The 25,556-nt window shown below is 49.4% G+C and overlaps 1 protein-coding gene and 1 non-coding gene across 6 annotated transcripts in view; one reads left to right on the top strand and one right to left on the bottom strand.

The window, feature by feature from the left end:
- Positions 1-3,870: 3,870 nt before the first annotated feature.
- The window catches only part of IQGAP3 (IQ motif containing GTPase activating protein 3), a 46,017-nt gene continuing 24,331 nt past the window's right edge, over positions 3,871-25,556 (bottom strand). For 3 of the 5 annotated variants that reach the window (XM_037997758.2, XM_037997759.2, XM_037997760.2), the window contains exons 20-39: positions 22,405-22,488; positions 22,172-22,243; positions 22,001-22,070; positions 18,758-18,966; positions 17,887-18,039; positions 17,423-17,586; positions 16,858-17,082; positions 15,548-15,688; positions 13,541-13,625; positions 12,911-13,143; positions 12,419-12,551; positions 12,183-12,285; positions 11,413-11,539; positions 9,600-9,687; positions 9,446-9,502; positions 8,537-8,749; positions 7,359-7,525; positions 6,952-7,053; positions 6,390-6,498; positions 3,871-5,049 (exon numbers count right to left, since the gene is read on the bottom strand). In XM_037997758.2, the coding sequence (XP_037853686.2) occupies positions 4,936-5,049; positions 6,390-6,498; positions 6,952-7,053; positions 7,359-7,525; positions 8,537-8,749; positions 9,446-9,502; positions 9,600-9,687; positions 11,413-11,539; positions 12,183-12,285; positions 12,419-12,551; positions 12,911-13,143; positions 13,541-13,625; positions 15,548-15,688; positions 16,858-17,082; positions 17,423-17,586; positions 17,887-18,039; positions 18,758-18,966; positions 22,001-22,070; positions 22,172-22,243; positions 22,405-22,488 (2,649 nt within the window). In that variant the 3' untranslated portion in view covers positions 3,871-4,935. The remainder of the gene's footprint in view (positions 5,050-6,389; positions 6,499-6,951; positions 7,054-7,358; positions 7,526-8,536; positions 8,750-9,445; positions 9,503-9,599; positions 9,688-11,412; positions 11,540-12,182; positions 12,286-12,418; positions 12,552-12,910; positions 13,144-13,540; positions 13,626-15,547; positions 15,689-16,857; positions 17,083-17,422; positions 17,587-17,886; positions 18,040-18,757; positions 18,967-22,000; positions 22,071-22,171; positions 22,244-22,404; positions 22,489-25,556) is intronic. The other 2 variants (XM_007976783.3, XM_007976785.3) reach the window with 1 other exon arrangement.
- On the top strand, positions 7,770-7,869 carry LOC119624658 (small nucleolar RNA U13). The gene has a single exon (XR_005240810.2). It is a non-coding gene; the product is annotated as a small nucleolar RNA U13 (small nucleolar RNA).

Here is a 25,556-nt window from a genome sequence, read left to right as displayed (position 1 = left end):
GCAATGTCAGCTCCACTAGGTCATTGATTTATGTCTGCTTTGTTCAGTGATGTATCCCAAGTACCTAGGGCAGTGTCTGGCACACAGAGGGCACTTAATAAATATTTGTTGAAGGATTAAATTTTTTTTTTTTTTTTTTTTTTTTGAGATGGAGTCTCGCTGTGTCACCCAGGCTGGAGTGCAGTGGCGCGATCTCGGCTCACTGCAAGCTCCGCCTCCCGGGTTCCCGCCATTCTCCTGCCTCAGCCTCCGAGTAGCTGGGACTACAGGTGCATGCCATCACGCCTGGCTAATTTTTTTGTATTTTCAGTAGAGACAGGGTTTCACCATGTTGGCCAGCCTAATCTTGAACTCTTGACCTCAGGTAATCCGGCCGCCTTGGCCTCCCAAAGTGCTGAGATTACAGGTGTAAGTCACCATGCCTGGCCTTCCCAGGCTGGTCTTGAACTCCTGGGTTCAAGCGATCTTCTGGCCTTGGCCTCCCAAGTGCTGGGATTACAGGCATGATCCACCATACCCAGCTTCCAGCTGATAATTTTTATTGGCTGCATAATGTTCCATTGCGTGGCTGCCCTACTGAGTTTATTGCCAATACCAACAATACTGCAACAAATCCTCCAGAGCTCTATGCCCACGTATCCAAGTATATCCACAGGAAAAAGTCCTTGCTGGGTATGTGCACTTACATTAAGAAAAACAAGCTCTATTGAAATATAATTCCCAGACCATACAATTCACCCTTTTAAAGTATATAATTGTGTGATATTTTATTATACTCAGAGTTGTGCGGCTATCACCACTCATTACAGAACATTTTTATCACCCCGAAAAGAAAGCCCATACCCATTAGCAGTCACTCGCTGTTCTTCCCTTTACCCAGGCCTTTGCAATTACTGACCTACTTTCTGTTCCTATGGATCTGACTATTCTGGGCATTTCACATAAATAAAAGTATACAGTATGTGGCATTTTGTGTCTGGCTTCTTTCACTTAGCAGCACATTTTCAAATTCATCCACGTTGTAGCATGTGTCAGTACTTCATTCCTTTTGATAGGTGAATAATATTCCACTGTGTGGAGATAACACTTTTGTTTATCCACTCATCAGTTGATGGCCATTTGGATTGCTTCCATTTTTTGGCTATTATGAATAGTGCTGCTATAGATATTCATGTGCAGATATTTGTGTGGACATATGCTTTCAATTTTGTTAGATGTACGCCTAGGAGAGGAATTGTTAGGTCACATGATAACTCTATGTTTAACATTTTGAGGAGTTGCCAAATTGTTTATCAAAGTGGCTCCACTGTTTTAACCCTTCCAGCAATGCATGAGAGTTATTTCTCCACATCCTCACCAACACTGATTATTGTGTCTGCTTTATTTTAGCCATCCTAATGGGAGTAAAATGGGATCTCATAGTGATTTTGATTTGCATTTCTCTAATGGCTAGTGATGGCCAGGCACAGTGGCCCTGGCCTGTAATCCCAGCACTTTGGGAGGCCAATGAGGGCAGATCACTTGAGCCTAGGAGTTCAAGACCAGCCTGGGCAGCATGGCGAATACTTTGTCTCTATAAAAAATACAAAAATTAGCTGGACATGGTGGCAAATGCCTGTAGTCCCAGCTACGTGGGAGGCTGAGGTAGGAGATCACCTGAGCCTCAGGAGATCAAGGCTTCAGTGAGCCATGATCACGCCACTGCACTCCAGTGTGGGTGACAGGGTGAGACTTCATTTCAAAAGAAAAAAGGCCGTTTGTATATGTTCTTTTGGGAGAAATGTGTATTCAAATCCTTTGCCAATTTCTTAATTAGGTTGTCTTTTTATTGTTATGAGTTCTTTATATAGTCTGGATCTAAATCCCTAATCACATATATGATTAGCAAATATTTTCTCCCACTCTGTGGGTTTTTTCATTTTTTTTCTTCTAAGTTTTATTTTTATTTTGTTTTTTGAGATGGAGTCTTGCTCTGTCACCCAGGTTGAAGAGCAGTGGCGTGATCTCGGCTCACTGTAACCTCCACCTCCGAGTTCAAGCGATTCTCTTGCCTTAGCCTCCTAAGTAGCTGGGATTACAGGTGTGTGCCACCATGCCTAGCTAATTTTTGTATTTTTAGTAGAGACGGGATTTCTCCATGTTGGCCAGGCTGGTCTCGAACTCCCGACCTCAGGTGATCCACCCAGCTCGGCCTCCTAAAGTGGTGGGATTACAGGCGTAAGCCACCACACCTGGCCTAAAATACCTACATTTTTTAGAGATGGGAGTCTCACTATGTTGCCCAGGCTGGTCTTTAACTCCCTGGACTCAAGCAATCCTCCCATCTTGGCCTCCCAAAGTGCTGGGATTACAGGTGTGAGCCACCATGCCTGGCCTTTTTAAAAAGAGTTTTATAGTTTCATCTCCTACAGTTAGGTTTGTGGTTCATTTTGAGTTTATTTTTGTATATGGTGTGGGGTAGGGGTTCGACTGCCTCCTTTTGCATGTGGATTTCCAGTTGTCCTGACACCATTTGTTGAAAAGACTATTGAATTATCCTGGCACCCTGCACTTAATTTTTTTCGTGCCACCTTGTCTAAGAAGCACTTATATTTTTTATATTCCCAAATTGTCCTCCAAAGAGGTTCCACTGGCATATAATCCCATCCATAGGAGCTAAGAGACTGTATCTCAGATTGGGCATTGAAGGTTAGCAAGGACATTAATGAGCTCAAGCTTATCAGGGACACACAGCAGAGTGGAGTGTGCAGGGAGTTTGAGAGTGTCATGAAAGGGGAGGTTGAAGGAAGTAAAAATGTTTCTCTCAGAGAAGAGAAAAAATGCTGGGGAATGTATATCTGGTGGGCCTGAGTTTAAAGCCCCGTTCTGCTCCTTTCCAGCTGAGTAGCCTTGGGTAGCTGTCAGATCCAACTCTGAACCTCAGTTTCATCATGTTAAACCAAGATGGAGACCACAACCACCTTTGCAGGGTTGTTGTGAGGAGTAAATGTATGTAAATATCCCAGCCCACGATAGACTCTCAGTAACGGTAGCTATTGTGACTTTTCTATATGTGGTATATATGGCTGAGATCATGTGATTGTGGGGGAGCATTGCAGCCATTTGGTGAGTATGAGATTTTTAATGATGACTGATCACATGTAGAAACTTGGATCTACTGGTAAATGTCACTGTCACCCAGAGCAAGGCAGTACTTGAAGTCTGCTGTGACACGTTAAGGGGGGGAGAGGCTGTGACTGAGATTGGATGTGACAGCAAGACAGATCCTGAGTGACAGAATGGAACGGAGTAGAAGGAGGCAGACTGCACCAGGCAAAGGTGTGTCCCCAATAGGAGCTGCCTGGGAGTTCAGATGTCAGGGCAGGTGTCTGTCTCTACTGTCCCCTCCCCAACAGACTTCCCTCCCTACTTTCTGAAAGCAAGGAGGAAAGGAGTGAGCTTTCCCCTCGGAAAGGAGATCTTGATCAGAGTGTAGAATCTACAATACCTAAGGAGTTATGGCTTAAGCACCTTTGATATCACCACCCAAAGCTCAGGAAAAGAACCTGCTGGAACTGTGTGTAAAATGGGTGGGGTCGAATTTAGAGTGGCTTCCCTTCTCATCTTTAGTCTTCAGAGTGGCCGATAAAAACAGAATCGAAACCTAAGCATTCCTTCCTCCTCTCTGTCCCCTGGGAGAGGGAAGAGAGAATAAATGCCACATCTCATTAAGCTTTTACCAGCTCACGCGGGCAGAGTGGGCCCACACCAGAGGCAGGCAGAGGGCTGGGGGAGGCTGCAGGAAGGATTCCCCAGTTCTCTCAGGGAAGATGAGTTCCAGAACTTAAAGACCAGCTCCACAGAAAATGAAATAAGGGTTAACAACAGACGTGGGAGTAACAGCTGCTTTTATTAACATCAGAAGGGCAACAGTACAGGAAGTTGGGTAGATGTGGGGACAACAGAGACTGTGGCAGAGGCAGGACAGAAGATCTATGGAAATTGCCTGGAAGAGTCAGCTGTAAGGCATGAGAATCCTGAGGGTAAAAGAGAAAAGGGAAAGACTCCTCTTGGATCTTATGAAGCTGAAATAACAAGATCTTAAACATGAGTGAGGACTCTTTTGCCCCAACCTAAGGTGACTTTAAATCCAAGGTATAAAACATGGCATGGATATTAGTTTGAATAGGCAAAAATGAGAACTCTCTTTGAGCTAAAAAAAAAAAAAAAAAAAAAGAAAGCATTAAAACCCTGATTAAGGCTGCACAATGATCCGGTGTGTAAGGATGGGAGAGAGAATAAATACCCTAGTGACCCACATATTAAACAGACCACAAACAAGAGAACAAGACTTGAGGCTAATGGAAGGTCAACTTGCCCATGCTGCCACGGGGGGCAACAGTGCCACAATGCCACGTGGGCACTAACACACACTGTATCCCCCCAGTCCCTGCCCGGGGTTGAAGGGTGTGCAGATCACAGCAGCAGAGCTGCCTAGACTCAGGCAGGGCAGGAACACCCACTGCTGATGCAGTGGGAGGTAGGGATGGGGAGCCTGGCCCTGGCTTTGTGCGAGTGCAAAGAGAAGGAACACAGAGGTGAAATCAAGTCGCTGGGGCAGTGCTTGTAATATTGGGGTGACCATGGGAGGGCAGTAGCAGACACAAGAATAATGGCCTTCCCAGGCCAAGGTCCATGTTCTACCATCTGGCAGGAAAGCCAGGGGTTTATCATACATGATAAAAGCCACACAGCTGGACTCTGGGCAAGGCCCACTTTAGCCAATTAGAAGATACACTGTCTGTGGCCAGGCAAACAAGCTCCTCCCAGCTGGGGAAGAGGTGAGAATCCCTGGGCCTTGCCCAGTCCTGAGGTCTGGGTGTCTGCAGGGAAGCGCAGTGGTGAAGAAAGCATCCAGCAAGGTAAGAGGGGCTTGGGTAGCACCCTTTGCTTCTGTCACTTCCGCAAAAACTTCTTGTTGAGGAGGAAGATGAGAAGGTTGACATTGACTTTGGCCTTGTTGAAGAGTTTCATGACAGCCACACCCTCATACTGGAGCTGCAGGAGGTCCTAGGAGGGAAGAGGCAGGGAGGGGAGTTTAAGGGCTTCTGAATGTGGTCCAGTCAGATGGTGTACAAAACACTCACATCATGGGGCCTTCTGCAGTCACCAGTGGCACTGGCCACTGAAGTAGGGCATTGAAATCCCACTTCACAAATGAGGAGACTGAGGCAAGAGAGGTACAGTGACTTCATCAAATGTCAGCTCAAGCAGAACCAGGGATTGAAATTGTTTTCCTTATTTTATTTATTTATTTTTTTGAGACACAGTCTCACTCTGTCTCCCAGGCTAGAGTGCAGTGGCGTGATCTCGGCTCACTGCAATTTCTGCCTCCCAGGTTCAAGTGATTCTCCTGCTTCAGCCTCCTGAGTAGCTGGGATTACAGTCAGGTGCCACCACACCAGGCTAATTTTTGTGTTTAGTAGAGATGGGGTTTCACCACATTGGCCAGGCTGGTCTCGAACTGCTGACCTTGTGGTCCACCCGCCTCGGCCTTCCAAAGTTCTGGAACTACAGGCATGAGCCACTGCACCCGGCCAAAATCATTTTTCTTACTCAAAAGGCAAAACAGCAGAGCAAAAAGATTTGGATTTAAAACTACTGCTTGGCCGGGCACAGTGGCTCATGCCTGTAATGCCAGCACTTTAGGAGGCCGAGATGGGCGGATCACAAGGTCAGCAGTTTGAGACCAGCCTGACCAACATGGTGAAACCCCGTCTCTACTAAAAACACACAAAAAGTTAGCCAGGAGTGGTGGTGTGCGCCTGTAACCCCAGCTACTCAGGAGCTGAGGCAGGAGAATCGCTTGAACCTGGGAGGCAGAGGTTGCAGTGAGCCGAGATCGTGCCATTGCACTCCAGCCTGAGTGATGGAGTGAGATTCCATCTCAAACCAACAAACAAAAAAACCAAAAAAGCAACAACAACAAAACCCAAAAACACAACTGCTTCACTCCTTTCCTGAACACTGGCCTATGACTTAGGCCAGCTTCTTAACCTTTTAGCCTAGAGCTTGTAAAATAGGGATAATACTTCAGAGCTATGGAGAGGATTAAAGGAGGTAACATGTAAAGTCCTTGACATGTGATAGGGCTTCAAATATTAATCCTGCTTCTGACACCAGCAGCCCACTCCACTCTCCCTGATGCTGGGTCTGTGTCAGGGCATGGGGAAAGGGGGGCTGGGGCTGCAAAGACCCCCACCCTTCTCTTCAGGAACAGACAATACTGATTGGGTGAAAAACTGAGCTGGTGTCATCTGAGGACTAGGGAAGTGAGGCCAGTTGCTCTCTTCAGGCCAGCACCTAAAGCCCAGCAGGTGTCCTGCAGGCTCACGGGACTGTCCCCTCACCTGATAGTGAAGCTGAAATCGCTCCATGTCCACACCCAGGAACTTGGCATTTACTTCAAACTTTCCTGCCTCATCTCCCGGGGTGATGTCAAAGATGACGTTTCTGAAGCTGTCAGGAACAGGATTCAAAACAGGAACCCACTGCCTCTTTCCAGGGCTACAGCCACATTCTTGCACCTACTGCTCCTCATCCTGGGCAGCGGTGTCATCCAGAGCCAGCTTTCCCTCTGTCACTCCCAGAGGGTCCAGCTCGCTGTCTTCTCCTAGTTTTACTTCTGCTCCCCACACCATCTCTTTATCTGCCCCGCCCTACCCAGATGTTCTCACCTCTGGAAAGCTTTCCCAGTACCCTCTGCCTCAGGGCATCTAGAACTGTGCTAGACCATGTCCACGGCCCTTCACTTTCTGTCTGGGCATGCTCTGTCTCCACCATCATTCTAGCAGCTCCTTCAAGACTGGGACCATGCTTCTCCTTCTCTTCCACCCAGTGCCCAGCCCACAGCTCCACCCCCAAGTTAGAGGACAGGAAGGGGCTGACATCCTGCCCTCCAAAGACACATACTGAGAGGCGGGAAGATCTTCAATTTCCACCAAGACACCCTTTTCCAGAAGCTGAGCAGCAGTGTAATGAAGAGAAGGCTGCTTCTTCCCCTTCCCAGAACTCCTGATTAAAAGAAGGCCCCAGAGAATTCATCCAACAAACACTTTACCACCAAAGAAACTTGTTTTTTGTGGCTGGAAAGGAAATGAGACCCCAAGAAAGACTTCTCACTGATGGAAGACAGAGGAGGAGGGCTGCACTTGAGCCCAAGACTTTGTAAGTGAGGCTCAAAGACCAGACTTACGAAGGGACCGTGCTGTGCTGGGTGAGATTCCCCTTTCACAGCTGGGAGATAGTGGGGCAAAGGTGACATGGGCAGGGGTGAGAAGTCACACATAACCATCCAAGTACGAGAAAGCAGCACCTACTTGGAGTCGGGGGCCAGGTGGTCCAGGCAGGCCCGGATGTACTGGCTGTAGTAGTCACCCTGCTCCTCATAGAAGGTGGTCTTAGTGCTCAGGCCCTGTAATGTGGCCTGCAGCTTCACCAGCTCCGCCTTCCGCCTGTGCCTGTGTCTGTGCTGGTTGCGGATGTCCTGGGGTTGGGGAACAGAGGGAGGGATGAGTGGTCCTTCCTGCCAGGAGAGACTTAGGGCCTGACACAAGCCCAAGAGTTACACACTGAGGCTCTTCGGAAGAACAGGCTTCAGGGCTGTTTTCCTAGAAGGAAAATCTCAAGGATGGTATTCCAAATCCTTAAGGCATGTCCTCAGGGCCTCTGTCCATTGAGGACTAACTGGTTTCAAGGCCTTTGTTTTTTGGTAAAAGAAAGTTGCAAGGATACTTTTGTAGGTCATAAGCTGAGGATTGGGTTTTCATGCTCATGTGTGAGATATGCTTCTCTCAAACCTTCTGACCTGGGCACATTACCCAGCTAATGTGGAAAAAAAAAAAAGAGTTGCAAGAACACCCTCCTCCCTGAGTAATTTCAAGATCTTTCCTTCAGGCCAGGTGTGGTGATTCACACCTGTAATCCCAGCACTTTGTGAGAGCCTAAGGCAGGGAGATTACTTGAGGTCAGGAGTTTGAGAACAGCCTGGCCAACATGGTGAAACCCTGTCTCTACTAAAAATACAAAAATTTGGCCAGGTGCAGTGGCTCATGCCTGTAATCCCAGCATTTTGGGAGGCCAAGGTGGGCGGACCCTGAGGTCAGGAGTTTGAAACCAGCCAGGTCAACATGGCGAAACCATGTCTCTTACTAAAAATACAAAAATTAGCCAGGTGTGGCAGCGCACACCTGTAATCCCAGCTACTTGGGAGGCTGAGGCAGGAGAATCGCTTAAACCCAGGAGGTGAAGGTTGCAGTGAGCCAAGATCACACCACGGCTCTCCAGCCTGGATGACAGAGTGAGACTTTGTCTCAAAAAAAAAAAAAAAAAAGATGTTTCCTTCAAAACGGACCCTCAGCCTTCCTCTAGCTGGTGACAATTTTGGGTGGGCACTCATCAGGAGGGGCTCACCAACATTTATGGATTAACATGTACATGCACACACACACACACACACATACACAAAGGCACACGGAGCCCAGGCCCAGGTTGTTACCTTGGCCAGCTCGTCCACTAGCCCCTGGTAGCCATTTCTGGCGCTGACCAACCCCAGGGCTTCAAGTTGGCGCAGGTTCCGCAGGACACGCCGCTGCTTCTCTGCCAGTGGCAGGAGGGAGTGAGCTGTCAGTGAGCGGTGTTGTCGCAGTGGCTCCGGTGTCTGGGCTGCACAGGCCTGGCGTCGGCTCATCAGCTGCTTGTGGGCTGCTTCCTGGGGACACAGGGATGCTGGAGGGGTCTACCAGGCCCTACCAGTCTGCTCCCACACCAGGGAAGACTCCATGGGCACCAGCAACAAAGGGAGGCCTGAGATTTTTCTGGGTATCATTAAGAAAGTGCCCCAGAGCCCAGCCTCTGCAGGGTATGGCTGGGGCAGGGCATAGCTTATGAAGAATATCAAGGTATAACATCGTAACACATGGTGTCACACATGGGAGGGCCTCGTAGATCACCTCATAGATCACCACAGGGGAAGAGTGGCTCAAAGAAGACCCAAACCCAGGTCACGGCATAAAGGATTCCGGACAGACACTAGCTGTGACTTCCCAACAATGGATCTTTCTGATGGCACAGGATGTTTGGGGGCATTTCCCTGTCTGTTTCGTTTTGGGACATACCTCTACTGGCCATCCCCACCTTTTCTCTGGGAAGACCCTGGTTCAGTCTTCGCTCCATCAGGCCCAACATGCCCCTGGCCCCCCACCCGCCTACTACCTTCTGCCTCCAGGCTTTCTAGCAGACCACTCTTCTGAGTACAGGCCTTCCAGGGGTGCCTTCCCAGACCGCCTCTCAGCGCCCCCCATAGCCCTAGTGTTGGTGCTTGTTTCAGTGTGTGCAGTGGGGAGAGGGGTGGGGCCCCATGACTCTGTAGCCTGAGGCTTCCCAAGGCTAAAGCTGTGTCCCTCACCCTGTAGGCCTCCAGAGTTTTCATTACTGGTGAGCACAGGTGTCTGCTTCTGGCCGACTGTGGGTGAGGTTCAGAGGAGGGAAGCAGCAGCGGTGCAGTTGGGGTGAGGCGGGGATGAATGAGATAGAACCTGTGGGCTGGCGTGGCTACCCACCTGCTCTCTGGAAGCCGAGAGGGACAGGATCTCCTTGAGGGTGTCCCCGGGATGGAACTGTATGATATCGGCCAACAGCTGCTTGGTGCTGCACAAGGAGGCAGTGACAGAGGAGAGGTAAGGGGCAGGGGAAGGGCCTGGACATGGGACTGGCCAGAGGTCTAAGAGTAAGTGGACCATGCTCTATAGCATGGCTGCTAGGAGGTAAGGAGAGAGAGTGAGGGATAGGGGATGTTGTAGACTAGGATACCTTCCCCACAAACTATCTTCCTTTGAGTCCTTCAGCTGAGCACCCATGTCCTTCCAGCCCAGCCATCCCTTCTCCTTAGCTCTCAATGCATCTGACAACCACTGCCCTCTTGGTGGTGCTGTGTTCAGCCCTAGCCCGACCCTGCTCTCAGCCCTTTGATGGGCAGGACAAAGACGATACTCAGCTCACTTGTTTTTTTGTTTTTTGTTTTTTTGAGATGGAGTTTCACTCCTGTCACCAGGTTGGAGTGCAATGGCATGATCTCAGCTCACTGCAACCTCCACCTCCAAGGTTCAAGTGATTCTCCTGCCTCAGTCTCCCAAGTGGCTGGGATTACAGGTGCTTGTCACCACGCCTGGTTAATTTTTTTATTTTTAGTAGAGATCGGGTTTCACCATGTTGGCCAGGCTGGTCTCGAACTCCTGACCTCAGGTGATCCACCCGCCTCGGCCTCCCAAAGTGCTGGGATTACAGATGTGAGCCACTGCGCCTGGTCAGCTCACTTGTTTATTGAGTGCATGAGTGGGTGGAAGGGGGGTTGCCTTGTTGGCAGGGAGTTTGAGCTAGCACTTTGGCTCCACTTCCGCCCAGATGACCAGCCCACCCCTACTGGGGATCCTCCCTCACTTTTGTAGAACTGGGGAAGAAAAGCCCCATGCCCATCTCCTGACCATCACACTCAACAAGAATGTGGAATTAGGCTGGGCGTGGTAGCTCACACCTGTAATTCCAGCACTTTGGGAGCCCAAGGCAGGCAGATCACTTAAGGTCAGGAGTTCAAAACCAGGCCAGCCAACATGGTGAAACCCCATCTCTACTAAAAATACAAAAATTGGCCGGGCTTGGTGGCAAGCACCTGTAGTCCCAGTTACTTGGGAGGCTGAGGCAGGAGAATCGCTTGAACCCAGAAGGTGGAGGTTGCAGTGAGCTGAGTTTGCATCACTGCACTCCAGCCTGGGTGACAGAGTGAGACTCTGTATCCAGAAAAAAAAAGCGGAATTAGAACATGAGCTCTACAACCCACTGGCTATGGAACTTTGGATAAATCACATAACTACTGAGTCTTTCCTCAACTATGAAGAGGAGAAGCCACCATCTACCTTATAGCTTGTCTCTAAGAATAAACGATAACGTATAAAAAAGCATTTGGGCCAGGCGCTGTGGGTCAAGCCTGTAATCCTAGCACTTTGGGAGGCTGAGGCAGGTGGATGGCTTTGAGACCAGGAGTTTGAGGCCAGCTTGGGCAACATGGCGAAATTCTGTCTCTACTTGAAAAAAGAAAAAAGCCATTTGGTAAACAGCACAATATGCAAACATCTGCTGTTGCCAATATCTTCATCATTCCTTTACTTTCAGTACAACACAGAGCAAAAAGCTGAGGATATCAGACAGAAAACAGCCAAGGCTGCAGCAAGGGGAATAAAGGTAGGCTTCAGGGAGAACTTCCTGAAGGATAAGGGAGCCCAGGAAGAAAGTGAAATGGGCGCCTCAAAGTAAGGCCATTTTACTGGCCTCAGGGCTGGGGAGCTTAGGTAGGCAGGGGCAGAGGCTGGTGTCACCCACCTCAGAAGCAGGCTACGGGTGTTGGAGTCATCAGTGTCTGCCTCCAGTCCTTCAAACTTGTTGGTCAGTGTCAGGGACACTTCTAGCTTGCTCAGGTCCGTGTGCCCATCTGCAGCAATGCTCTCCCCTGAGGTGTGGTGAGGAATGAGAGGGAGACAGGCATATACACGCACGCACACACGCACCGATCGGGTCATGTTAAATCGGCTGCTCTACATGCCCCTCTTCCAAGAAGTTTTCCCACACTGTCCTGCAGAACCACCCTGTGTCCCCAACCCTTAGTACCGATGGAAGGGCTGTTACCCACAGAGCATACCCTCGTGTTACTGGGGCTGTGCCACCCCCACACCCTCAGCGCTGGGTGCCCTGAGGGTAGAGGAGCCATGCCTCCCCCAGCCTGCAGCTCCTGGCTCTCTCTAATCACCATCTTCATTCTATCCTTCCTCCCAGTAAGTTGGCTTCCTCCTATTCCATGGCCCGGAAACGCCTCCTTCTCAGAGAAACCTAATGAGACCCTTATCCCTGTGCCTCTTTCACATCATTTAATTGGCCATTTACCTGATGATCACGGGTCCCTCTACCGTCTGTCTACCTTCTCCACTTCAATCTGTGTCCCTGTGCCCATGTCAGGACTAGAGGGAGAGTATGGAACTAGCTGCCTGGCACAAGACCTAGACTGCATGGGCGCGCTCACATGGCCTGTCTGCCTGCCTGTCCCTCCCTCCCTGCAGGCCCCTTAGCTGGCCCCGGCTGCCAAGGAGGGCACACACCAATAAGGTCAGGGATGGTGGGCAGCTCCCCAAGGTCCTCCAAGAGCTCATGCAGGGGGTCTTGGTGATCAGAGGCAATGCAGTCCTGGTGCTCCAGCAACAGCTGCAGGACAGAGGAAGAAAAGGAAATGCAGGGTCTGAGCCAGGTCTTCTCCCTGGGGCCAGTCCACTACCCCATCACAGGCTACCAAACCCCTGCCCACCCAGTCAACACTCTCCAGATCTCAGCCCCTCACCCTGTGCGTGTTGACCAGCTCCCCCACGGTAATGTACACCACAGGTTTGGCCACAGCCACCATGTCTGAGTACTCGTCCACTGCAAAACGCTCCTCTGGCTCTGGCACCTGGCAGGCTCTGTGGATGAACTTCCTATCCAAAGGGAGGGCATGTGAGAGAGCAGGGAGGGCCAGCACCCCACACATCTTCTGTCCCCATCCTTTCCCCAGCCTTCTCCAGCGATTGCTCAGGCCAATTTGGACTCTCCAGTCTCAGCTTCTGCCCTCTGTCCTGCCCTACCTCCGTCCCAGTGACCCCTCAAGCCAATCTCTCTTAATAGTCTCCTTTTCTCTCCACTGAGGAGTCCTTCCAACAACCTATCCTCCACCCCACTCATTACGCTCTTCCCTTCTATTTATGCCTCTTGTCCTCATGGATTCTGGAGGGGAGAAGCGGGATGTCGAAGATGAGAAGAGGGAAGAAAGGGGACAGAGAGGAAAGGGACCCAAGACCTGAACTTGAGGTGTGTTTCCTCCAGATAGTCATTCAGGACCCGCAGGTGCTGGCTCTGCCCAGAGAAAGCCTTGCCAGCCGCAGCGTGCTGTAGGAGCTGAGCCACAGCCCCCAGGGCATGGCGCTGGGGGGCAGCCAGGGTGCCACCAGCTGCCATGGCCACAATGTCGAAGGCATCAGGAGCCACCACAGCTGGGTTCAGGAAGCGGTAGTACAGGAGGTTCCCGACCACCTGAGGGCAGAGAAGACTCTCCCAGAAGTGTCCAGGGGCCACCTTGACTGGTGCAGCCCCACATTCCCAGCTTGCTTGGCTGGAAGGGATACCTGGGCCAACCCCCTCACTTCAAAGAAAACAGGCCCAGAGCAGGCAGGCAACTTTCTCAAGGCCACACAGCAAACCTGAGCAAGAGCTGGGACTTGAACCCAGATCGTGACAAGAAGCCAGTGTTGCCCACTCTGTTCGCTCATGCCCCAGCGTGAGCCAGGCTCCATTTACAAGGGGCAGCATATTTCCCTCCTTGGATTTTTATGGCATGGGATTTTTTGTGTTTTTGTTTCGGTCTGAGGATCGCAGGTACCAGCAAAGCAAAGGAGGGATTGGAAGGTGGGGGTGGGAAGATAACACTTGCCTTATAGACCTCGCTGTCTGTGGCGTCAGGGAATTTCTCTGCCAGAGTTGCCTTCAGGACTTTGGCCACATATCGCATCCCGTACCTGGGGACAAAGAAACAGTGCACTGTGCCTGTGCCTCTGCCCATCTCTGTCTGCCAGATATAAGAGCTTGAGTGCATGGCTGTCTCTCCTCCCCCAGGCTCAGCCACTCCAGAGTGGAGCTCAAGCACTGTTCCTCCACTATACATAGCCACCTCCCTGCTGCCTTCCTCTGAACATCTCTGGGCCTTGTCCATCCCTCCTGCCTTGTGTCAGTAGTCAGGACCAGGGGCCTATTATTTACTAAATGTCTCACACAGCCTCCAACCTGGCTTGAGAACCTCTTCTTTGAGACTCTCTGGTCTCCCCTACAGAGCACCCCAGATCACCACAGTCATCCCCCATCCCCCAGAGGCACTGTTAACCTAAAGCTTGGGTATTTGACACTCACAGCCAAAACCCTGTCCTAGGACAGCCTAGGTGGCTCCGAGGTAGTCAGCCTTGTCAGCTGTCACAGAGCACCTGTGAGTGGCCTACTCTGGGCTAGAGGCAGGGTCCCAAGGAGATCAAGTAGCCAGGAGGAGAAGCTCCAGTTTGGACTCCACCACCAACCAGAGATATTATCTTAGGCTATTTCCTTCCCCTTTGTAAGTCTGTCCCCTGGTCTAGAAAATGGGAATGATCATTCTTGCCCTCTCTTCTCACAGGGTTTTTTGAGGATCAAGTGAAATTATGTCTGCGAGAGTAATGCATAATGGTAGAGTACTATTCAAATGTGCTAGACTTCATTATCATTATTATTCCTATTATGGATGTGCCACCTACAAATGTAATTAAATTCGTTTAAAAGCAATTTCCACTCCTAGGGTACCAGAGACAGAAGTTTACAGCTCATTGTGTACTTTCCTTTCTTAAGCCTAGAACAATCTTTTCTTACTCCTAATTGTAAACTCTTAATCCAGTTCTCCAGGTTTGGGGAGCAGGGTTATGAACTCTGTGGGTTCCCCCTTTCAGCATCCTCATCTTGCCCTGGGCACTCCAGCCTGGGCAACAGAGTGAGACCCTGTCTCAAAAATAATAAAAAATAAAGAAAAACAAACAAAAGAATGAAATCCTGCCATTTTCGACAACATAGATGAACCTAGAGGTTTGTGTTAAGTGACATAAGCCAAACACAGAAGGACAAATACTGCATGATCTCACTCATATGTGGAATCTAAAAAAGGTGATTTCACAGGAGTAGAGAGTAGAATGGTGGTTACCAGAGCCTGGGGAGGGCAGGAGAGGGGAAGAGAAGATGGGGAGAGGTTGGTCAATGGGTACAAAGTTATAGTCAGGTGGAAAGAATAAATTCTGGTGCTCTATTGCACAGGAGGTGACTATAGTTGATAATAATGTATTGTATATCTCAAAATAGCTAGAAGAGAGGATTTTGAATGTTCTCACCACAAATAAATGTTTGAGGTAATAGATATGCTAATTACCTTGATTTCATCATTCATTGCACAATGTATATATGTATCAAAACATCACACTGTACCCTATGAACATGTACAATTATTATGTGTCAAAAAATAAATGTAGAAAACCAAATGTATTGACTAAATTTAAAGAAAAGAGAGAAATATAAAGTACTTTATGGGCTTAAAATATTTATTTTTGATATTAGGAACTGAAGAGTCCCATTTTCTCCTCATTTGCTCTTAGATAATAAAGTGTCCCTGAGATCATTTTAGGGTCCCTGCTCTGGTTCCACTGACATCTTACCAGGCCACATGCAGACCTACACGCCATCTTTCAGCTCAGCTCTCTAGCAGGAGCTTGGAGCATTCCCCACATCTCTCCAGGAACCCCTCTGAGTACCCCTGGTTCTATCTCCCTCTCTGCCTTCCTCCCTGCAGGACTATCACCCTGCTCTGCTCCCCATGGTGGCCTGGCCCTCTCAAAATCCCATGTGTAGGCTGGGGTGGGGCTGTTGCACATACGGAATTTGGTCCACAGATGAAGTAATGGCTGCAAGGAACTTATCAGTCATGGCGAGGAGGTTGCGTAGGGCGATATCCAATTGTCTCTGGACCTCGGGGTGGCTCAAGGCCTGCTCCGGGGTGACATCATACGGGAGATGGCTATGAGCAGAGAGAGACAAGGTATAAACAGGAGCACCCTCCAATGGCCTCCTTCCCCAAGGCCCTATTCCTTAAACTCTTGTCTAACAAGATCTTATACAGATGTGCTAAGGACAGCTCAGCATGCTAAAGGAGAAAGGGCCAGAATGAGAGAAAGGACTGGAGAAATGCAATCGGGAGGTGAAGAAGAGTTGGAGTATCTACAGGGAAGCTGGAAGAATGTAGGAAGGAACAGAGAACCTGGAATCTATGGACACTTCTAAGGGGAACAGATGACAAGCAGGCGGCTGCGCTGCAAATAGTCTTTGGGAGTTTGGAATAATGGAGAGGCTGGGCCAGAGCCTTATAGTTTCCTCACTTAAAGCCTCCTGTGCCATCCAGAACAGCCACCAGGATTGCCTGCTCGCCTCCGTGGCTATGTTTCCCTAGCACCTAGAGACCTGAGCAATGACCCCAGGCGATAAGGGCAACCTATTTCTCCCACTATCTCGTTTGCCTATTCATCTATAAATAGAAATATTCATCTATACCCCTATAAATAGGAGTCCATATCCTAACTCCCAGCAATTTTTTTTTTTGGTAGGGGGGACAGAGTCTCACTCTATTGCCCAGAGCTGGAGTGCAGTGGCACGATCTTAGCTCACTGCAACCTCTGCCTCCCAAGTTCAAGTGATTCTCTTGCCTCAGCCTCCCGAGTAGCTGGGACTACAGGAGTACGCCACAACACAAGGCTAATTTTTGTATTTTTAGTAGAGATGGGGTTTCACCATGTTGGCCAGGCTGGTCTCAAACTCCTGACCTCAGGTGATCCGCCCACCTTGAGCCCCCAAAGTGCTGGGATTACAGGCGTGAGCCACTGGGCCCGGCCCTACTGCCAGCAAATTTGACACATCATTTGCAAGCACTGACATAGCAATTAAGCACATTTGCATATTCATCTGTACTCATTTTAGTTAAGCCCACCAGGTCTGGAGTCATTTACATTAGTTTCATGTTAATTATCAGAGGGGGTCTAAAAGACTACCTTATTCATGCCTAAAAAGCTGGTATCATATTTGCATAAATCAGCACGCCCATTTATATGCCACCTTCAAAGTACACCCAAGCTTCCCCAGTAGGGTCGAGACACAGCTGATCAAAAAGAGCTCTCCCTCTGCCCATATGCTCACCTGCGCTGCCCTGTCTGGGCCTCAGTCTGGTTGATCCAATTCTTATAGAGGTGGACAGGGTCTGTGTGGACGCTGAGCACTTTGTCCTCTAGCACATCCTGGATAACCTTGCCCAGAATCTCCTGCAGGGCACTCTGTCCCCGCCCATTGCGGTAGAATCTCACCACCAGCCTCACCACTGTTGGGTTGCCTGTCACCACGTCCTGGGGCTGCTCCACCTTTGACCTGTGGTTTAAGAGGTCATTGAAGCTAGTCTTCTGCCTCTGTGTAGGACAAACCATTACTTTTCCTTTTTGAGATTTTGGCTCTCAAAGCCTGCCCTGGTGTCCCCGCTCTTAAGGAATGTCTTGATATCTCTCTCATCCTTTGTGTTAGCATGTCAGCCCATATCCTCCCACTGTGCTGTCCCAGATGTTTTACAGTTTCTCCACAGGAGGCAGAGAAGAGAGGTCTTCTGATTCCATTTCTACCCTTAAGCCTCAACAAGCTGTCACCTTGTGAAGAAGCCAACAGGGGCATCTCTTAACCCATTCTCTCCCCATTCCTTTGTGTCTGGAGAGCCTACTTGATTTCCTCCTGGAGTGCTGTCTTGAACAGCTGGAGCAGGAGATAGGCCTCTCGGCGGCTGGAGGCATAGTTGTACAGGCTGAAAATCACTGCCTCCATGAACTTGGTGGTTTTGTTCTGTGGCATCTGAAAGATCAGCTTGGCCAGGTAGATGGGCTGAGTCTGCAAGCAAGAGAGGAGACAGGAATGGCTGACCATGTACTTCGAGGACCAGTGATAGGATAAAGAAAGGTTTTCCCTCGATGGAAATCTGGAATGGAGAAAGCACTACTACACTTTCTCCAGGTGCTAGTGACATTCCAGACAAACAGGGGAAGAGGTAGTCTCTTTTCCTGGGGATAAGGAATTAAGATTATGGGAAAGGACACCTTGCATGGTGTCAAAGGCACAGACAAGAAGGCCTTGAAGTCTCAGACCCTCAGGAGATGGGAGAGACTTCTCCTTGGAAAGTCCTCTGCTAACCTGGAGCAGGTAGAAGAGGTGTTGGTATGCTTCTAGTTTCTGCCGTTTCTCTTTGCTCAGTGACTTTAATCCCTTCTGCTTGTCCAGAACCATCATATCCGACAGCTGTTCCTTATTCCTCTTGGTCAGCTTCTTGCAGTGGGAGACCACTTCCTGCAGGGGTGGAGGAATGGGCGATACAACCAGCCTAGGCCATCCCAGGGCACAGAACATATGGTCCAGAATTAGTGCCTTGAAGAGCCAGGGCTTTCTGCTGTTCAAGGAACAGGCATAAGCTGGGGGAGAGAAGCAGTTCTAGGGTGAGGAAGGGCCCCTCCTAGTGCCCTGAGACTCCATCTGGTTCCTCTCCTGTCATGGGAGTGAGTCTCCAAAGAGAACTGGGTTGCCAGGCTGAGGAATTGTGTCTATTTGGCTTTTGCTATCACTTCTTATTAGACTGCTACACACATTTGAGGTGGAGCTATCACTATATCACTATTACCCTGTCACTGCATATTTGTATGGTAATTTATGATTTAAAGAGCTTTCTTATCTATCTCTATATTTGGCCTGGAGAGGTGAACATTCTCATTATTCCCAGTTTGCTAATGAGAAAAGAGACTTAGAAGTGAAATGAGCACCCACAGCCCCATCTCTACGAATCAGCAGAGCCGGGCATTCTGATTTTAGGTCTCATGCTCTTTCTACTCTGTCATGGGTCCCCCGAAATGATTTATTAGAATGGCAGAGGGCCACTGGAACAAGGAACTGAGTCAGGTGATAAAATCCACACCATTTTGAAAAAATTGATTAGCAAACAGAGAATGGTCAGCATCACATCTCCAGAGGTAGACAGATCTGGGGAAGACTGGTAGACTGGTGGGCCCCACACCTGCAGAGTGATCCGGTTCTTCACCAGCAGGCCAATCTTGATGTCCATGATGTTGAGGTCCTGCTCCAGCTGCTGATTGGATCGGATCTTCCTAACTACCTCTTCCTGGAGCTTCAGCAGCTCTGCCTCAGCCAAGAAGTCCTGCTGGCTTTGATTCAAGAGATGGGCAAATCTGCGGACCACACTGAGAGGAGGGTGGGGTGCATGCACTGGGAGGAAGGAAGGAGGCATCAGGATTAGGCATGCCTCATCAGAGGCCTCCTTGCCAGTCCCTGCCCCAGAGTTAGCCCACCCCAGTCCCTGTTCTGCTTGGAATCAGCAGGTCCCCAACCCCAATCCTCTTCTAACTGGTTCTGCTTGCACTTGGAGGGCAGTGGGTAGCCTCTTAGCCAGGCCTGTCCCTGAGCCCCCTGTCTTATAACTGGAGATGACATAATAGCTGCTCTTCCCCTACTTCTGATTCACCCCAGCCTGGGCCTATCCCAGGGACCTCTGACACCAAAGCCAGAGCCACAGCTCCCTCTGATTATCCTCCCAGACCTCCCTTGTCTACCGCAATTTACCACTCACTTCTGCTGGGCCAACCTGCTCCTCCTCCTACCTGCCAGCCACCACTCAGCCCTGCTTGCCCTCACAGTGCTCCTCTGTCAGGAGTGTCTGTACACACCAGGAAGGACAGGTAGATGGGATGGACAGTGGGCTTTATAATATAGGGGAGGTCAGAGCTAGCTGGTGATTCTCCTTGAATCACCTTTGGAATTAGTATTTGAGCAAAAAAGAAAGAAGCCTCTGAGCTAATTTATTGGAAATAACAACAAAACAACTAATACATAGAATGTTTACTATGAGACAGAAGCTGTTCTAAGTGCTTTACACACTTAAGACCACCTGTGAGGTCAGTACACTGTAACTATCCTCTCTTACCAATGATAACTCTGAGACTCAGAGAAGGTAAGCAACTTGCCCTACGTTACACAGTTAATAATAAATGAAGGAGTCAGATTTGGAAGATGAATAAAACTAGTCCCTGTCCCTAAAGGCAGTCTAGTAGGGAAACTAGACAAATAAACCACAATTCACTGCAATGAAGAGCAAACATGGGGATCTTTGGGAAAACAAAAGTGGGTTGCCCAACCCCACTGGGGAGTGAAGAAACACTGCAAGGAGGAGGTGAGACATCCCTGATGTCGGTGAAAAGGAGGTGGAGAGGGTGAATGTGGGGAGTGCTGGAAGTCCACTGTATCTGGAACACAGTGCAGAAGGTGTAGGTGGTGAGGGGTAGGTCAGTAAGGTTAGAGGTGCAGGGAAAGGCTGGATCACGGAGTCCCAAAGCTGTGGTTAGGAGATTGGACTTTACCCTCAAGGCAACAGGGCATCATGATAACTCTTAAGGAGGTGAGTGACATGATCACATGTACAGGTTTAATGGATTAATCTGGCTACAATAGGGGAACAAATTTTTTTTTTTTTTTTTTTTTTGACAGAGTCTCTCTCTGTTGCCCAGGTTGGAATTCAGTGGCATGATCTCAGCTCCTTGCAACCTCTGCTTCCCGGGCTCAAGAGATTCTCCTGCCTCCGCCTCCTAAGTAGCTAGGATTACAGGCGTCTGTCACCACATCTGGCTAATTTTTGTATTTTTAGTAGAGACAGGGTTTTGCCATGTTGGCCACACTGGTCTTAAACTCCTGACCTCAGGTGATCCTCCTGCCTCAGCCTCCCAAAGTGCTGGGATTACAGGTGTGAGCCACCACCATGCCTGGCCTGGGGACAAATCTTTGAGGAGTGAAGAAAGGTAGAATCTAAGACAATTCATGGCATCTTGGATTCGATGAAATACAGCATATTAACTCCTCAAAACAACCCTACAAGACAGGTATTAGAATTATGTTCAGTTTATAAAGGAGAAAAGTGGGCAAGAAGGAAGTTAATTGGCCAGGTGTGGTGGCTCACGACTGTAATCCCAGAACTTTGGGCAGCCAAGGCGAGTGGATCACTTGAGCCCAGGAATTTGAGACCAGTCTGGGCAAAATGGGGAGACCCCCATCTCTAAAAAAAATCAAAAGTTAGCCAGTTGTGGTAGTGTATGCCTCCAGTCCCAGCTACTCAGGAGGCTGAGGTGGGAGGATCGTTTGAGCCTGGAAGGTTGAGGCTGCAGTGAGCTGTGATCGTGTCACTGCACTCCAGCCAGGGTGACAGAGTGAGACTCTGTCCCAAATAAATAAATAATCAATTAAAAAAAAAAAAAAAAAGAAGTTAAGTAACTTGCTGAGGGCCACGCAGCTAGTAAATGGTAGAGCTCTGAGTAAAGTTTGGGGGCCAGTGAAGTCAGGAGACAGCACTAGGGAAAAACAAATTCTTCCAGAAAAACCATAAACTGAAGAGAAGAAAAAGAAGACAAAAAATGGCCAGGACAATGGTATTAGTGTAGCCACAGAGACAAAATAGAATGGGCTCGGTTGGGGAGAGGGAAGGAGAGAAAGAAGCTTGTTGACAGGAAGCAGACGGCCTGAGTGTGCATGACCAGAGAAGGGACAGGCAAAGTCCCTGTGGGCAGGTCAGGGGCGAAGAAGGACTGAGGAGGTGAAGGAGAGGATTCCTGAACAGGACATTTCACCAGAAGCCCAAGAGTGCAGCCTCAAGGCCAGGAAGGAAAGGGGTCTATTGCTTCAGGAACTCAGGGGCTAGAGGTGAATGTGGAAATGGACTACTTGTCAATTTCACAAAAAGGAAGGGGATGCCATTTGCTGGGTTTCTGAACTTGTAGAACAAGGGCCAGGAAGGACTTCTTTAAAGCTTTAAATGAGCACTCAACTAATGGGGAATATGGAGCAGGAAGATGGCACTCCCTTGGGTGCTTCTCACATTCCCCACACCACAGAATGGACTCTGTGTGCCTCACCAGGCCTTGTTTGTGCTGGGCCACAGAGGTCTGGAGGGGAGAAGTTGGAACCCGAAGGAAAGAAGCAAGATCCTTTTCTTTTTGCTTTGGTGGTAGCAATAGGTAGATAATCTAAGCCTGGTACAAAAAGAGCCTGGTTAGAACTTTCACTGTGACAAGGCTATCTGTGATTGGGATGAGCAGGTGGGCTTTTGTTACAACCCCTGCTCCACGTTCCTGCACAGACGACTTGTGACTACCTTCCCCTTACCTGCTGTGCAGTCCCAGAAGGATGTCTAGACCTGCCTGGCTCTGTGGGGTGCTCTCCCTCCCATCAGCTGGGGAGGGTGGATCAGGCAGCTCACCTAATATCCTGTAGTCATCCTGGGCTTTCCTGGCTCGGAAAAATGCCTGGATCTTTACAATGGACTTAACCTGCCACGAACACAGATGGGAAAAGGGTTGCTGGCTGTCCTTGCTCTAGTCTCATGGGTAAAGGTTGGGTATGTGGGCAGGGGGAGCAAGGTGACACTCACGTTCTTCTGGAAGTAGTGCAGACGCCTCAGGTATTGCCTCCGAGTTGCCCACATCCGGGCCCAGGCCTGGATCTGGGAGAAGAAACACACTGCCTCAGCTCCAGCTTGGGGCCCACCCTCAGTCCCAGGCCAATTCAGCCAAATCCAGAGATCACAAGGAGGTGACAATACTGCAAGATTGTTCTCAGAGGGTCTTTCGAGAGAAAGAAGCCTGCCAAAACCACTGTAGCTACCTTGATTATGGCATCCAGGTTTGCCTTAAAATACTGCAACCGCTCCAGGTAAATCTTCCGCTGCCTATAACCCCGCCAATGAGCCTGCAAATCAGGAGAGAAAGGGCAGTAACTCAAGTAGGTCTCCTTTGGTCAGGGAGGCTTTTAAGAAAATCCTTGTCCCGGGCTCTCCAGGGAACGGAAGTGGGTAGTTAAACAGAGGGGGAAGGGGAAAGTGGCCCTGTTCTCAAAGAACTTCCAACTTCATGGGGAAGACCAAATGGCTGCACATAGCCAACAATGCCCTCTGCCATACTCCCTGGTCCCAGAACAAACACCCACATACCCACACCCACACACCTCTAACCAATACCTCTTCACAGAAACTCAACTATAAGATACAGTCCTAAAAGATAATAAAGCATACACCTACTCACCAACTTCACCAAAGTATGTACCATATCAGCCTAAAATACACTCATACACCCATATGCAGACCACCCACACCCTATCACACACTCCACCCTCCCTCATGTGCACAGAAAGTGGGCAGAGAGCAGTCTGGAAATGAATGTGGTTGTGTGGATGGGAAGTGTGTACAGGCACAAAGCCGTGTGCTCACCATCTCTGCCAGGGGCCACCTGGGCAGCAGGTCACTAATGCTCTCATAACTCACATTCTCTTTAAAACACAATCCAGTTCCTGACCCTAGCTTTCAGCAAATCTTCCCACCAAGGTCCCCAGTAATTCAGCTGTCAGGCCAATGGCCTCTCCCCTAGCTGATCTGCTGCAAAGGGTCCAACTGACATCTGCACAAATCATGCCTCCTTTGGTCTCTAAAATCTCAAGGCCCTCTTCTATTCCGGTCTCCTTCCTAGGAGCCTTTTCCCTTTCACTCCAAGCTTGTGTGGGATTAATTTCCCTAAAGTACCTCTTTAGGGAAATTAAATAGACTGTCCCAGCCTATTTCCAGAAGTTTTCAACCATCTGACCCCACACTCCCTATTTGACTTTCCACTGGTCCCCACCTTCTTAAGGATCCTAGATGCATCAGACTTTTCACTTTCTTCTAAACATGCCTTATGGTTTTCTGTCCCCAAACCTTTTATACCCACCCTTGTTCCCAGCCCTATCTCTACCCACTGAAATCCTTCCCATCTTTTTTTTTTTTTTCCTTTGAGACAGGGTCTCAAAGGCTGGAGTGCAGTGGTGCCGTCATGGCTCACTACAGCCTCCACCTCCTAGGCTCAAGTGATCCTCCAGCCTCAGCCTCCTAAGTAGCTGGAATCACAGGCATGTGTCACCATGCCTGATTAATTTTTTATGTTTTGTAGAGATGGGGTCTTACTATATTGCTCAGGTCAGTCTTGAACTCCTCGACTCAAGTGATCCTCCCACCTCGGCCTCCCAAAGTGCTGAGGTTACAGGCATGAACCACCATGCTTGGCCCTTCCTGTCTTTTAGTCCCCATGTTCACTGCAACCTCCACCTCCCAGGTTCAAGTGATTCTCCTGCCTCAGCCTCCCAAATAGCTGGGATTACAGGCGCCTGCCACCATGATCAGCTAGTTATTTTTTTTATTTTTAGTAGAGATGGGGTTTCACTATGTTGGCCAGGCTGGTCTTGAACACCTGACCTCGTGATCCACCCGCCTCAGCCTCCCAAAGTGCTGGGATTAACAGGCGTGAGCCACCGTGCCCGGCAAGGGAGCAACCCCTTTCATTCAGGTGCCCCCAGTCCTTCCTAAAGCCAGTTCTGCCAGCTTTCCCTCGAGGCTTACATGGCCCCTCTGTTGGGAAAGGATGTAAAAGAGGATAGCTTGGTCCATGATGCCAGCTGTCCATGTTGGAGCCTAGAGGTCAGGAAGCCCCATTTCCATGCCTGCCCTCAGGACTGTTTCTTTTCCTCCTCCAGGTACTGCCTGGAAAGTTGCTGTGGGAAAAGGCAGAGTGGTCTGCTCTCTGCTCTTTCCCACTACACAACCTCCACCAGGCTCCTTAAGGCCTCTGAACTGGTCAGAATTCAGGACCCTGGCTGGGGTTCTGGCCAGGGTGGGTTAGAGCTTTTAGGAGATAAAGCCTCCGCACACCCAGGCAGCCTCATTTTGGATTTTCCTTTCCCCTGGCAAGAGGCTCAAGGCTCTGGGCTACCTCTCTCTCTCTCTGTCTCCCAGAACCCAGGCCACAGCCCACACAGCTCTGGTACTAGCGACAAATGTTCCCTCTGACTCCATCTTCTTTCTCACTGTCGGTGTGGTCTTTCATCGCCTTAGTGTGAAATTCCAGACTGGGCTTAGGATGGAGAAATCCCTATGATTCAGACCACTAAATACAGCTCACTAAAGTTCTGTATTGAGTTCTGGGACCAATGCCCTGAAAACAAAATCTCATAATGGCTCCCATCAATGGAGCACTTACCACACTAAGTGCTACATGTAATTTTCCTATTGAATCTTCCCAATCAACATATGAGGTGAGCACCATCATTATGAATGAGAAGACTGAGTGCTAGAGAGGGCATAAGTAAGGTGCCCAATGTCATACGACCCAGAAGTGGTAGGACCAGGAGGCAAACTCCACCTTCTGACCCCAAAGCCTAAGCTCTCAGTTACCCCCCAACACCGTCAGTCATAATCAAGGGCCATTTGCCAGTCCCGGTCTACACATCTGTCTCCCTTGGAGTCCTCTGGTGTTGTCTTTGTGTCCCTCCTATTACAATGTCTAACATCAAGTGTACTCCAATTTCTGTGAGGGGAGAGATGTGATTACTCACCCTTAGGCCTCGCACCCATCTCCCACCCTTGCCTAGTGCCAAGTGGCATGCTCTTGGCATTCAAAAAGTTTATGAAAGCATCTTTACATTGCCAGCACCCCCATGAGGCCCTCCAGATCACATCTGCCTGGGAAGGTATCTGCTCAACTGCCATGATTCCTGGCTTGCACAGTGCCTCTGGTTATCTTCTCTACCAGCCTCATGTCTCAGTTACTTATAGGTCAGTCTCAGAGGCCACACTGGACCATCCACGGGTTGGAAGAATAAAAATGGGAAGGGCTGGTTGGAGAGGAAAGGTAGAAGACTCTTCTCTTCCTAAAGGATATTTCACCCCTTTTCTGTTTAACCACCACTTCTTCGAGCCCTCCTGGTGTCTAAGCCTTGATGTCTTACTAAACAAA

This window comes from Chlorocebus sabaeus, chromosome 20, assembly GCF_047675955.1.
Source record: "Chlorocebus sabaeus isolate Y175 chromosome 20, mChlSab1.0.hap1, whole genome shotgun sequence".
NCBI classification, from domain to species: domain Eukaryota; kingdom Metazoa; phylum Chordata; class Mammalia; order Primates; family Cercopithecidae; genus Chlorocebus; species Chlorocebus sabaeus.
Note: the sequence above shows the minus strand (reverse complement) of the source record. Positions and strands in the feature narration are given on the sequence as shown.